At 39.4% G+C, this 15,160-nt stretch overlaps 1 protein-coding gene across 7 annotated transcripts in view; it reads right to left on the minus strand.

Annotated features, from left to right (window-relative positions):
• Positions 1-15,160, minus strand: part of ntng1a (netrin g1a) — a 125,463-nt gene that overhangs the window by 102,440 nt on the left and 7,863 nt on the right. For all 7 annotated transcript variants that reach the window (XM_082547004.1, XM_082547009.1, XM_082547008.1 and 4 more), the window contains exon 2: positions 8,192-8,863. In XM_082547004.1, coding sequence (XP_082403130.1) covers positions 8,192-8,443 — 252 coding nt within the window. In that variant the 5' untranslated portion in view covers positions 8,444-8,863. The remainder of the gene's footprint in view (positions 1-8,191; positions 8,864-15,160) is intronic.

The following is a 15,160-nucleotide window of genomic DNA, read 5'->3' on the forward strand; positions in this document are numbered from 1 at the left end:
CATGAGGTGGTTTACAACGCAGTATCCAGCGGACTCATTAAAAGGAAAAAAAAATCATTATTTTCTGTCACATGAATTATTCTGCAGTAGTAGACGCTCATAGTAAACATCGCAAAAGTTTTTGAGTAATGGGTGCGTGTACGTGCAATCCAAACGCTCTGGCTTCTGTTTGCTCTAAATACTCAGTTTCAAATAGCTTTTCTTTTATACTCTTGGCTTTGATGATGTCAACAAGAGCAGATCTCCCTATTATGGTCATGTCATGCTCACAGCTCTGGCTGTGAGCTCAGGAGCCTTGCCCACCTGCTGTCCCCACCTTCTGTTCGTTAGAGGCAGCCAATCAGAAAAATGTGGGCTTAGAGGGAGGAGGAAGAAGCTTATTTTAGATGGAGGATGAACTGAGCAGCTGCACTGAGGGCCAGGATTATTTTCAAGTGTGAATCATGCAAAGCTCCTCTAGCAGAGCTCCAGATCAAAAATATGTTAGTAGAAATGAGGATAATAGGTCCCATTTAATATTTCCAAGTGAATGACTGTGAAACAATTTGAGAGTCTGATCAAAGACTGTATCCATAATCAAACCTGGTGCACCTTCCATTGTGTTTTAGTGTCTGCTAGAAAGTACATGAAAATATTCACAATGAAAGAATATATAATAACTATAATAACTTAAAACTAGGTTTGAAAACTCCAAAGATGTTTTTCCATAGCAACTCTGAATTTCTGCTATCAACAGTATCTCCCATTTCAAACATGTCAACTCAGTTTGCAGAACGGCTGGAAATGCACCTCTTCAGGGAATTACAGCATAATAAAATCAACGCTAATCCAATTGATTTGGAAATATTACAGAAGGTACTGTTTGTGTTGTATGTGCGGTTTCACTTGGCAACAAACTCAAACAAATGCATAGCACAACAAAGTAAGTGAATTTAGGCTCTGTATCCAGTGTGAATACAAGGTTCGCACTGCGGTTAACTGGTTACATCAGAAAATTAGCTGTTCTTATTCTTTTGCTAGCCTGCTGTTTCTTGACTCTAGTAATTGCTACTTACATGAGAGGAAACACACTTTGCTGTTGTGTCTTTGTGTCTGGATCCTTGATCATAGCACAAAGATGATGTGGCAACCATACACTCAAAACTCCATGAATTCATATCAGAAACTGAAATTTAAAACAAAAGTACTGCTATACAAGGCTGAGCCACAACATGCCCATAACAGGAAGTGGGATTTTCTGCCAACACCTGTTTAATGGACTTCTCTTGAGCCTGGTCTGGGCTGGCTGACAAGCCCATGTTCATATTGGTGCTCGAAGGCTCGGGAGAAGGAGCGCTTGGAAATAAGAAAATGATAAAAATTCAGCCGGTGCCCGACGCTCATGCAAAGTTTATAGCACAGGATGTGTCGGACAGAATATGATGAGATCCTCCCCTCACTGCGGTATCTGTAACCTTCACACTGGTCAGCTACAGTGTGGGTGTCTAACAGTTATCTGCTGTCTTAGACAATATTAGATCTATTCTCGCCGTGCCGGCAGTTGAATTCATCAAGCTACAAAATTAAAGATTGAAAGGTTCATATTTGGAGAACACGGGGGAAAAGTGTGCAGGCTGTAGGTTTCAACTCATTAAATATGAATGTTAACACTACATGACTGACATTATAGAAACCCATCTGTTAGTCTGTATAATAACTAAACAGTTCTGTTTACTTAATATCACCCTTTGTAAATAAGGAAGCAGCCAAAAGCAGCTTCTTCATTAGTAAATCCAATTTGTATTTTTCATTATTTATTTATTTATTTTTTAATTATTGTTGCCAGAGAGTCTGGACCGTGCAGCGATTTTGCACTCTGGTCACAGTGGCGGCTCAAATCCTTAAAAAAGGAAAACAAAATAATTTTCTCACAAAAATAAAATACAGTAAAATTTAAAATTTCCTGATTTCTCTGCATAATTGGAGAAATTAGCAATTTTGTCTTTTTCTATGCTCAGACAATGTGAAATCACACAAAGCAGAGATGCTGACAGTCCAAAAGCTTTAAGAAGGGAACAAAAAGTAGGGAACTAAACAAACAAATGTATTTAACACAGTAGTAGCTTGATGGTTTGTTTGAGTTATTCTGGGTTTGACAGTTTCAATATACAATGTATGAAATTATATATTCAAATAAATATGTGTTTTGTTAAACACATGTCTGCCAAAGAGTAATCAAGCTGTGTCATTAAAGTTACAGTGTTAAACAGTAGCCCGGTGTTGTTAAAATCAGTGTGCATGACATTATGTTGCTGATAGAATAATTCAGTTTTTTTTAAATAATGAATGACCTCATGTTATGAGTGTAAAATATTTTTATAGTAACTTTTGGAAGCCTGGCCCACTTGTTATGGAGGATATATCGAGTACATACTTACATACATAAGTATTACTTTACCTACTGATTATATAGAGAATTTCATCTATTTTTTTAGTTGCAGATAAAACAAAAAACTAAATTGAAAAAATATCGAATCTGGTGATTTTCAGTTTGCAATGCATCAGTTCATCATATTTCATTAAAGCAATAAATCTAAGCATCAAAATTGATGCAAATGGACTAATTAAAGCACAGTGTATTTAGCAGGCATGTCTGTGGGAATGTGGCTTCAGCTTGTAGCTTGTTGAAACAATAAAGTAAATTTTATGGCTCTTATGTGATGAAAACCGCTCTGCCCATAAAGGAGAGTGTTTGAAGTGTGTCACGTTAAGAAAAAAAATGAATACGCACTATACTGAGTACAACCTTCGCCTCAACTTGTTTGCTGAGGGTTGATTAGGCTAATTAAATCACAGAAAAGAGACAGAATTCCCTTGAGCGCAGATTAAAATCAGCTGTGAAAAATTCTGCTTAAACATCGCCTGCTGGGTAATTATACAAAAATAATAACTCTTTGTTTGCCACTCCAGATAGCTATCAGTAATCAAACAATGAAACAAAAAGCTATGCTGAAAGAATCTGTGGATTATCCACAGATTTTTTTTTACTCCTATTAGCTTGTTTTGGCAAAAAATTCAAAAAATGCAATAAATGTTTGCCCCTGTTTGGCAAAGATGAAAGACAATACATAAAGTGGATCACACTGATTTAGTCCTCCAGTGTTAAACAGTTCTACTGAATAGAAAATGTTTTTTGTTGTAACAATGTTCCTGATATCTGACCTTTTTTATACCAATCAGTGCATCTGAAATTCCATCTTTGTGCTTGTTTTTGCAATCTCACCTCACAAAAAAATCCAATATAAACTGTTTATGAGACAGACACAGACAACACTGTAGCCCTGTGAAAAAGCAGCTGTCTCTTTTCTCTCGATATCATCCTCCTCTAACCCTTGCATTGAGCGTTGCAGTATGAAATGAGACATATTGCTGCTGACAGCGCACTCGTTTTCTCAAGGAAATGTCAACGTGGAGCCCGTTGGCGGAGTGGGATGGTTGAGGCATGGGAGAGTTAAAACGCTTTGGCTGTCTCAAACCTTTAATCGGGATCAGCTTAGGAAGAGGGGAGATTTGTATACCTCTGAGTAAATCTATGGGGGCTCACAACAACCTTGCCTCCCATTCACTGGTTAATACATCTAGAAAACCTCATCTAAAAGGATGACCAAGATGCAACATCGAATAGCAGGTTATAATGGGAAAAAAAGAGTCGTTGTTACAGAAAAATGAAAAAAGATTTAAAAACAAACATCAATCCTGGCAAGGTTCAAGGAAAACATCTTAAATCTGTAGTAAAATCAAGCAAGAGATGCACGGTTCATCTCAGCCAGAGGTTAACTGGAATGTACCATCTTGTCTGGTAAGCACAGGGGTGCAGGTGCTCACAGTCTGCACACTGAAAAATAAAAAGGAACACTATGTCTGTGTTAGGGAGTAACATACCTTAATGACCAAATAATGGAACTATTACCAGTGGAAAAAACACTTTAGTAAATTAAAGTTGCAAATGAAAATGTTGACAATTACAAACAAGGCTACATCTAGATATTATTTTCTGTATAAAGACGTTATGTAGTATATAACTCATATTATATTTCTCATGTTGTTGCTTCCTTCTCTACTTGTGCATTCCAAAGCCTTCCTAGTACTGGCTATAAGCACAAACAAATACTCCTAAGCAGGTTTTGTTCAAGATAACAAATCAATAAGTATAAAAGCACCAACTACTGACCAATCAATTCTCTTGGAAATTGGCAGCGCCATTTGTAGAAGATGTTGCAACGCTCGGTGTTCGGATCATGAGGGTCTCTTAGGAGGGCAAGAGTGTTCAGAGAAGGTCTAAACCCTCTGGCTTTCCCTGATGAGCATCAATAAGAGAGCTATAGATTCTCAGCAGAGGGAATTGTCTTTTCATTGTTCTGTAGGTCTTTGTATAGCAATATAATCCTACAACAGAGACTGATTAAAGTACTAGTAAAGTCTTGTATTTTATGTCCTTGAGAGTAAGCCTACTAACCGGGTTGAATTATGTGTTTATATATGCTCTTTTTTTTACTGGGATTTAAACATGTACACAATAAGTCAAACTTTGATTAAAAAAAATAAATATATATCTTGCATATTTGCAGCTTAAGGGGGAAAAAATAAAATACGACATGCTATAAAAAGCTTGATATGGGTATGTTTGCAGGCTTAGAAATGGCAATGGTTAACAAAGTTCACATTTTAAAGCCTATATCAGTTTCTAATGAATTATCCAAATTAGTTACAACGCCATGTGTGGTATACTGTCCTCTGACACAGCATTACAGTCCTTTGATTGAGGCTGAAATGGGGTAAAAAGGCACACACTGCACCACCTCCTAACAATCCCCATAGCTTCCTCATTTAGATGTGATTGGCTATGAAATGTACTGGCCTGCAGGACTCAGGTTTCAGCATTCATCAGCACTTCCTGGTTGTAAATTGATGGGACCGAGAGAAGCATCCAGTACTTGCACGGGAATGCAGAAGGACATCAATGCATGCAAGAGCATGGTTTCCAAACACAGTTTAATTTATATATCCACACCTACTGAGTAGACTCATTTATGTTTAATGCCACGTGCATCAAAGAAGAACAAAACTGTGCGTTACGCTGAACGATCATTTTATAGCCCAAAAAGCTCTGCGGCGAGGTAAATGAAACGCTGATAATTCCCTTGAGTGCTCTTGACTGTGATGCGGCGGCTAGACATAGAGGAAACGCAGCTACTTCTCGGTTTAATCAACCTGTACTGGGAAACAAAGACGTGTCTAAATGCAACATAATTACTTCCATTGGTTTTATAAATATGCAGCTTTTTTATGTTTTTAAGGTTTTCCAAATACACAATCATCAAAGTTAATTGTTTTGCACAAGAACTGGCTTTTTTGGAGATTGCACATTAATTTTGTATGAGCTCAAAGGTGCCCTCGTGAACGCTGCACAAACCCGACCATCAGGCTGAGGCTGTGGGAGCCGTCCAGGCTTTTAAAGGCCAGTCTGAGTCTAACTGGAGGGGACCGTGAAAACTCATATGATGGCAGATTCATGTGCCGGAGTTCAGTGAATGCCAGCTTATTGCTAAGGAAAAGGTCACTGGGCTAGAAGGAGAATTAAAAAGTCTTTACTGGGGAGGGTGGTGTGTGTGATGTTGTCTTCCCTTATCTGTGACCCTGGGATGAAGGCCGCAACCCGAGATAACCACGCTCATATAAGCAGCACGCCCTCAAGCTACTGCATCTCTTTCCGTCTCGGTCTCCTCTCGTCAGGCTTCGGTGTCTGTTACCTTCAGCACTCCAGGAAGCAGACACAACGCTTTAAAATACACCCGCCTCTACGAGCGCAAAATCAATTACCAGAGAGATGGAATTCTCCGATAATGCAGCATAATGATAATTGCCCTGGATCTGCCGTGATTTGACTTATGATACAAACCACTATTGGCATTGTAGCAGCGTATTGGCAGCCAGAGTAGCTGAAATATCAATGATAATTGTTCCAATGTTGATTCGGAGCCACGTTACTGCCTGGGGTAAACATAAACCAATTGCACAGAATTGGACTCCATGGTAAGCAGCAGGGGTCATATTTCATTGATGTTTGTGTGATTTGCGATCAGCACAGTGCAGCAAGAGAGAGGAAATGGTTATGTGGGAGCCAACCGCTGCCTGTTTAATTGAAGCACTCCTATCACATCGACTGCCGGAGACACGAGGGCGACAGCGCGGCACAAACTCGCGCTAATTCAATAAGCAATAATCACACTGTTGTTAAGAGGCTGGCATTAATAATCACAAACTCCTTCTCAGTGAGTCTAGAAATAGAACATAGATCAAAAACGGATGGCTGCTCGTCCAGGATTCAGCCAGTTTATCCACAGCATAGCCGCGGCAGGCCGCACAGATACTACGACGCGCTTCAGACTCAGATGTGGATCGCTCGGAGGTCAGGGAGTCACCCGGAGGGGAAAGAAAAGCAGAGGGTGGCTGCATTTTGACAATGACCTCGCAGATATGGAATCCCATGCCCTCTAACTCACTTTTCCTTCAACCAACCTTGGAGTCAGCCAATCACAGGAGTCAGCATTTTTCAAAAGTGCCTCAGAGATGTCGGGCTGAATAATGTGTCCTATGAATAAAACACATTAGCTACAAAACATGCTGAATTATTCACATTTCAGAGCCTCCTTGCCTCCCTACACTCGAGATATTAGTTCTTCAGTCATCATATGCTTCGCACACGGTCCTCGGAGTCTCTGTCTCCCTCACGTTCACTCCTTCTCACTTCTCCGTTGATCATTCTCACTGCCTTTGTCATCTGTGTTTTGTTAATCCCTCTCTGTTTCTCTGTCTCTCCCCTCAGCTGACGTTCTGCTGATGGCGAGTGTCTATTTATACTCCCAAAGTTACTACTTTTCCTGGAACATCTCACTATTTATCTAAAGAGCTCTTGAAGCCGTTGAGGAGTACATTTGTTCTGAGAGAATCTTTGATGATTTGGTAACACACGGTGGCCCAAAATGGATTCATCATTCAGCGCTAATCTGAGGCGACCAGCTGTGAGCTTCAGAGCTAAAAGGACCTGAATTAAGGAGGAGGGTGTTTTGCTAATTAAATACTTGACCTAATATGCATCTTTTGCTCATTTCACTTTCAGCTCCATCAGGAATTTGTCATTTTCATGATTGCGATATAATTTGCAGAATCAACACCATCGCTGACACTTGAAAGGGTAAACCAATCAACCAGTCGCTGCTTTGAATTTTGCTTTTTTAAATCAGTCTGATCCCGCAAAACATCCCCATCATTTGCTGGGTAGTTCCTTGTTGAATTTGTTGTGATATTAAATGCTCGTTGGATAATTTTCTAAAATGTGTTTAATTATTTTATTTATTCCAACTCCACTTTAAAGTGTTTTTTGATCATAAAACTGAAAATAAATACAGTAAGAAATCCTGCTGATGCGTACAGTTTGGCCCTGCAGGTCACAGCATTAAAATGTTTATATATGAGAAAACATTTTCCTCACAGAAGAACATCTAACATCTTTTTTCAGAGCTTCCCAAAAAAATAACAAAAGAATAATAAGGAATGCTGTGTGACTGATTAATATGTCTGAACACTGCATGGGTAAAAACATTGTGCATATACCATCATGCACCACACTGTTATATTTTTAGTCCACCTGTGCACTATTTCACCCACCCAGAAACTGTTTGAATTTTTAAGCCACTCACTCATCCACAAACATGGGTGCAACAGCAAAGCTGTGCTGGGACGTCTCTTTACTCTGAAAGCAGAACGACTGAGGAAGCTGTATTTCTATATGAGGCTTTTGTGTGTGCAGAGAAAGAGGTGAGCGCTTGTGTTTTCATTGAAAAGTCACATTATACTGTGTTTTCTGCCTTGTCAACAGCACATCAGACAGTGTTTGCAGTGCACACCAAGAAGCAGCTCTCTAAACAGCAGAACATGACGTCAATGGGCACAAGCCTCTATTTCTTCAGCCACAGTAAGGTATCTGAGTCACACAGGCTTTTGAAAGTGTCTGTCATGGCTGTGGGGTTGAACAAGCCGAGAAGCAACTTGATACACAGGAACAGATAAGAAAGACGCCTTAGGTTGTCTTTTTTTCCCCTACTAGGTGTACAACTTAAAAAAAAAAAGTTTCACTTTTCAGCGTACTCACCAGGGCACAGTACGTCTCTGGAGGGTCTCCACAAGTGATGTTGGGAGGATCTAGAGTCACCTTTAGGTACTGGGTCATATCTGCTGCCTCGGGTTGGCAGGCCATGTAGTCCCAGGTTAAGCCTTCATCTGAATAAACCTGGGACTTGCACACATCGTAATGTCCCCATGCTGCAGCAGGGTAGTGCTGCATGGCTGCCTGGCAAACACCAGTCCACAGTGCCTGCAGCGTCAGCGCAAAGTGGAAACGCATGACTGGCCCTTTCTCAGCTCCTTGTTAAGGAGCCGTATCTCCTTCTGAAGGGTGTACAAACAAGGGATCGCTCTTCGACTTCCACTTACTAAACTTCACTCAAGAAGAGTGAGGAGGCATGCCAAACTCCCTTTCGGTGGAGCACGGGTTGCTTTACAAGTGTTTTTCAGTACAATTTCTGTCTCTTTCAGGTTTTCGAGGGGCGGTGGATGATTTGAGGGATGGTGAGGCTACCAGCCCATTGAGAAGATAAGACAGGACTGAGGGAGGGAGGAGGATGGTGGAGGAGAGAAGGAAGAGGAAGAGGGGGGAGGCAAGACGGAGATAGCCCTCTGACACGCTGATAGGAAGATGAGTGACGGGTCTCCTCAGCTTGCCTGGCTGTCAATCATGGTACTCGTCCTGCGTGACGATCTGGCACTGCAGAGAAACAGGAGAAGGAGAAGAAGAGGCAGGGTGAATATATATTTGACAGTGAGAGAACATTAGCTGGGGCCACGTCATGAGTAAAAGGTGTACGTGTGAAAAGAAAGTTGGATGGGTGCGAGAAAAAGGTGCCGTGCTGGTGTTGGTTGTCGATCAAAACACAGAAAATCAGTAAGCGAGGCCACCGGGGTAAACTGGATCCTGCTGCTTTCACGCCAAACCCTCATCACACTCAGCGGTATTAAGCCTACAGTGTTACAGCTTTCCCACAACCACACTCACCTTACACCTCAGTCAACTCAAACACCATACAATGCATGGGAAAAAAGGACAAATAGCATGCAGAACATAACAAAATTTCATGTGTTGTTCATTCATGGAAACCATTCACCTCAGTGCTGCTTTAATCATAAATACTGGACAGTACTCTAAATGGCTGCTTAATGGTTTAAGCTAAATGCAAATTTCAGCTTCTCTTTTTGGTTAGCGCCACTTTGTATCAGTGCTTTATGGGATAATACAGCAAAAAATCAAGTTACAGCAGGGAAAATGTGCAAAAACCTCACATCTATAAAACACAGACATGCGTGTGCACTTTTGTATTGGTGCATATACATGTGCAAACACACCAAAGTTCATATGAAAACAAAAATACCAATAAGTACCAATCGGTTCAGTGTATTGATGCTAAATTTGATCTTACAGATAAAACATTTTGTCCGAGGTATCAAGGACTTGTACTGTGTCAGCTGCACAGGGGGATGGAAAAAATGATATTGTACAGTTGAAATCAATTGTGTAGTGAAAAACCCTGAAGTAGTTCAAAAATAAAAGTTGGCAACATCGGGAGTATTATGATACTTTAACAGCTATCATGAGCACTGGAGTCGATGATCCAACAGGGAGTCATGGGAGGCTTTTATGTCCGTGTTGTCATTAATAATATATAAATATTGTTTTTTTCCAGTTCAAGTTTAAGTTCTTGATTAAATGTACTCAAACAGAGATTGATTGATTTTTTTTTTCACTTGCAGGCAATGGTAAGACACATTTTGACTCCCTGATAAAGCTGATGTAACATTTGTAGAAACTGTGAAGGGTGTGAAGGACACAGAGAATAAAGAGGTAATATTATTTATTATCTACCTGATTAATGAAAATCCATTAAAGAAAAAACAAAGAGCCCCATCAAATGCTCCATTAAATGCTCCACTATCTTCACCTGGGAGAGCTCTCCTAGTTGTTACAATCGAGCATAGCATCCGGGGGTCCATAAAAAGCTAGCTCGTCCGGCCCACCATCCATCACTATTCAAAGGTTAGTGTAATGTGTGAAGTACGTGGGAACATTTTCTTGACAATAGCTGGCTGCACTGCACAAACGAATGAGAATTAAAAATCCACTGAAAAAAGGTAAAAGTGACCTTGACCTTGAGCACAATTTGGATGAAGACCCATTGTGTGTAACTTTGATTAAATTCTGATTGGAGCAGCAATTCTTTCAAATTATGGAGAGATGGGCAGACGACAGACATCTCACCACCCTGTAAGCTCATCTGACTGATGCAGCAGAGTTAGAGGTAAAACGGTACGCTTTCTAGCTAGTGCTAAGTCTAAGTATACAACTGTATATGTAAGACTTCTGGGTAATTTGTACGCAGAACATTGCACTCTCTGTTACTACGTTTTTTGTTTGTGGAAGTTTGTTAGCAGATATACCAACTTGTGACCGATCATTAGAAGCCTCCGCAATACAAAAACACTATAGGAAGTTAAAATGTTCTCAGTAAAGGTGCAGCCCCTGTGTGTGTGATCCAATAATTCCAAACATCCTATGGCAAGAATAAAGAGACAAAACTGTTTTCAACATTACAGGTTAGTAATTAATGATGACTGGATAATGAGTCATGGAGCTCCAAAATACTGTATTCATGACATATCACACTTAATCAAGACAACATCCTCAGCCAGGTAGTAGAGGCTTTGACCCAGAAACAGGGTTGCTAAATCTTTATGTAACAAGTGCACAGATGAAAAGATGAGATGAAGAGATACTCATGAGATTTGTGAGAATGAATCAAAGCAGTGAAATCAAGACAATGAGCGGAAAGACAGTGAAATACTCATGTGTACTCCAAATTCCTTTCTATGGGTTTGTCTATGCAACCAGAATATTACAAATAAATGTAACAGTTATCTGATCCATACTGATATAAACCAAGTGATTAAAGCTGCCTTAAATGAAGGACGGAGTGAACCGTACTCCACAAAAATGAAGTGGCCACTTTTGAGATTGTCCCACATTTCAGCATTACTAGTTCATGACTGTTCACAAGTTTTAAAGGAGTCTCGCAGATGGTGGATTGTCCATTGCAGGAGCCACAGTCCTATATCACATACAGTGATTTACTTCATAGCGTCTATAGGATCCATTTATAACTGCCAACCATTGTGGGCTATGGCCTCGTTTTTTCTTCTGTCTTCAGCCTTCTCTTATTTATTTTTTTCCACATACGCTTTTTATTCCAGTTTTTGTGAATTTAGGTTTCTTTTTTACTTATTTAAAACATCTTTGAAGTAAAGATGTCTCCGACCCACATTTATCTTTATATTTCAAAAAGCAAGCCAGATGACCAAGGTCGTAGGTTATGTGAACATTTCCTGCTTCCTGCCTTCAAGCAGCAGCCCAACTGAGAGTGATTGATGGAGAGCAGACTTGGAGACTGAAGGCTCCTTCTCTGGTCTCTGTTGTGCTGCTTTTTTGCAGTATGTGTGCAGCAACAAAACACAGTTTGTAGTCATGCCTGATCACTTTCACCTAACAGACACTAAATTAGGTCTAAGCGATCTCTGATGTTCACTGATGGTGTAGTATTGTTTTAATTGCTAACTTTAATTGCAATTAATTGCAATTAACACAGCCATGTTTAATAAACCCTAAGGGCAATACTATGGGTAAAATTGGATCATGTTATCATACTACAGACACACACACACACACACACATATAGATACACATATATATTTATTTATTTATTTAAGGAGAAGTTGAATAAAAACTAAAGCTCAGAATTATCAAAATGTGCTAAGAAGCAGCTGAGCACAAGCTGTGACAGGATTATAAAAGGAAGTGTAGTGTGAGAGTGTGAGAAAGTCAGTATGTGGAAAGAAATAATACACTTCTATAGAAGCTGAAGTCACATTTAATGGTCTACCTGAAGCCTAAAGATGTGTTCAAATGAGTAGATGAGCATAAGCATAATAGAGACGGAGATGAATGCCCAGATGAAGGGAGTCCACTAAGGACAATGTAAAGACATATTTAGTTCTATTTCACATGCAAATGTAGCAATAAGGCTATTTTTATTTGCCTCTTAAAATGTAAATTGGATGCATTGTACCAAAGTAGGGTAGATATGTGATGCTTCTGTGTTTCACACTGTGGCATTTGGAGTCATTTCAATCTGACTGAATGTAAATCATAATTTTTAGAAACAGTCAAGGTCAGGGGCAAAGACTCAGTAGCATATAAATACACTGTGCAAAGCAGCAGAGGCACAAAGTGGGAAAACATCCATTAATAATGTTGGAAGCCAGATGATATAAGCAGAAATGCAAGGTACCTAAAAACAGGGCAAGATAAGATGAAAAAAATAACTCCAATTGATCACTAAAGCACATATCCCGAGCTTTAGCATTCATTCTAAAAAAAAAAAAAAAAATCCATTCAAGAATCCAAGAATTAGTGGAAAGAATTTAATTTTGCAGGTAAAATAAGCGAGAAATACAATGTGAAATATAGAGTAAAGTATTGCAGGTCAGTGGGCAGAGGAGGGAGGAAGAGATTTGGGGGCAGGGGGGGGGGGCAGAACTGAAGCACCTTAAATGTAAAATGTAAGAATGTCAATGGGGGAGATGTCAGCAGGTGAGGAAGCAGCCAATTATCCAGACGAACTCTTGGCACAGAGCTCCCTGTTCCCATTAAGAGACATAATATTACCGTGTTAAGAAGGAGACTAAAGAGATGGCTGGAAAGTGTCCGTGTGTGTAATAGCGTGTGTGTAATAGCGTGTGTGTAATAGCGTGTGCGCACGCCTCACGTGCAACCTCTGGATAAAAAGTGGTTCGAGTCATGGGTAATGAGACAACAAGCACGGGCGAGGGCTTCGATAACAAGCAATAGAGATCACAAAAGCTGGGTCATTATTACTCCACTAGCCTGGACACAGCAGCCCCTTCCTCTCATTACTCCCTGCTTATAACCCTCTGTCGCTCCAAGCAGACGAGGTGAGAGCGAGAAAAGGAGAGCAGATGGAAGAAGTGTGGATGTGCATCTTAAGTGAGAAAATGGTTTATTTTAGGGCAGGCTGCTTCCTCCAACCATCGATCAAGGTCTAAGGACATCAGAGGAGGTGCGCTCTGAGGAAGCCTGAAAATTCTTCCACGTATAGGAATATATACTGCATCGTATGCACACGGCAAGTAACAGTGGGAGGTCGCTGAATATGAGAGAGGAGCGGACGTAGAAAAAAAAAGTATTATTTTAAAACTCTTTAAAAAATAGCTTTTCTCTTTCAACAGAACTGCATATTGCTCAATTGCCTAGTCATTCAGAAATATGGGATTTAACTACTTTTTAAAAATGTTATTACACTGATGTATTAAGTTGTAATGTACGTTAAAAAAACAATCAAGTCATTAGAAAAAGTTTAAATACGTCACAAGACCTGTCCCAGTTGATGAAAAAATATATTCAGTATGATAAAGAAAAGCCCCACAGCATTTCTTCTGTTAGACGTGGAAACACAAACAGATATGTTATAAATGAGGCTATAACTAATAAAAGTTTGGATCTCACATCTTTATCCTGTTAACAAATGTCTGAAACAATGATCATTTTTAAGGTTTTCAGTCATTAATCGTTACTTTTTATTTTCAGTCACAAAAAATACAGTCATGGAAATATAAATTCCTATGATCTCATATTGGGAAGAAAGAGTTGCTTTAATTTTTTATTGATTTAATTATGATATTTCTAATTATTAGAGTATTATAAAACCTTTAAATGCAGCTTCATGGAAAAATGGTAAGAACTACAGCTCCATGTCTGTGGGTGCCCCTCAGGTTGCTATGGTATTTATGGGTATGCCTATTTTTATATTATTATCTTTGACATGTATTTTATGTCTATTCTGTGTCATAAAAACAAATATCATATTTTCTATTCAAAAATGTCAAGTGGATGCTGATGTTTACCAAAATAAGATAAAAAAAATCTCCACAGTCTGCGATGGGAGTTTACAAACAAAAAATCAACTGAAAAGATAAAAAGGGAAAGATTACAACCAAAAAAATGGAATAACAGGCACTTCAGGTAAGTTTGGACAAGTACTGAAAATAAACCAGTGCACACTGGCTGTAGGGATACAAAGCTACCAACAGAGCACCTTCACACGCTGTAGATGTGCGACACCAAATATGTGCATCATGTTCTTTTCTAGGCTTGAGAGGCAATGCTGAATTCACAGAGTGAATTGGTTTTGGAGTTTTAAACATTTAAACAATCGCACTAATTAGCTTTACCTCCAGATCCTTGACTCTGGCATTGTTGTGACTGAAGGCAAATCGGATTTGTTTCTCAGATCAGGTCTTAAGGGCAGACTGCTGACTTTCGTATTTGCCAGTGATCGGATCAGATTTGCGTATCCAGACAGTACCAGAACCAATCTGCATGAGCTGCTGCGGTAACAACACAAGTGTCAGTAACTGCATTGCTCCACTTGTGACGCAGCTTTCTAAGAAGCCTTCCCTAACAAAGTAGCAGCATATAATTTGCTTTGGCATCTGTTATTCTCCATGTTGCTCTCTATAGCGCTCTGCAAGTGGCAGCATGAATTACACTCAAACTTACATTTCTCATAATTTTTTTTATTTTTTTCCACAATTCCTAAAATCAATCCAAATAAAATTAAATCTCGATATGGCGAGAAACAGATTTGGGCTGACAAGTCTGACAGTTACGTAGTTGCACATACTTGTATCGCACATTTCTTTTTTTCGTCTAGATTTGTGTCACATTATCATTTTAAACACATTATTAGCTGATCGGAATACAATTCTACGCAAACCCAAACTCCATCTACATCTCTCATTATTTCTTTCTGCTCTGGAAAACCTTTTTTTAGAATGTATTGTCCTTTCATCGTTCTGGTCATTAAGAGCATACATTTTTAAAACTTTAATCATAGGAAGCCATATTTCCACGAGTGCTTTTGCTTTTTTAAAGTTAAGA

Source organism: Aulonocara stuartgranti (assembly GCF_965226115.1).
Source record: "Aulonocara stuartgranti genome assembly, chromosome: 9".
Classification (NCBI taxonomy): domain Eukaryota; kingdom Metazoa; phylum Chordata; class Actinopteri; order Cichliformes; family Cichlidae; genus Aulonocara; species Aulonocara stuartgranti.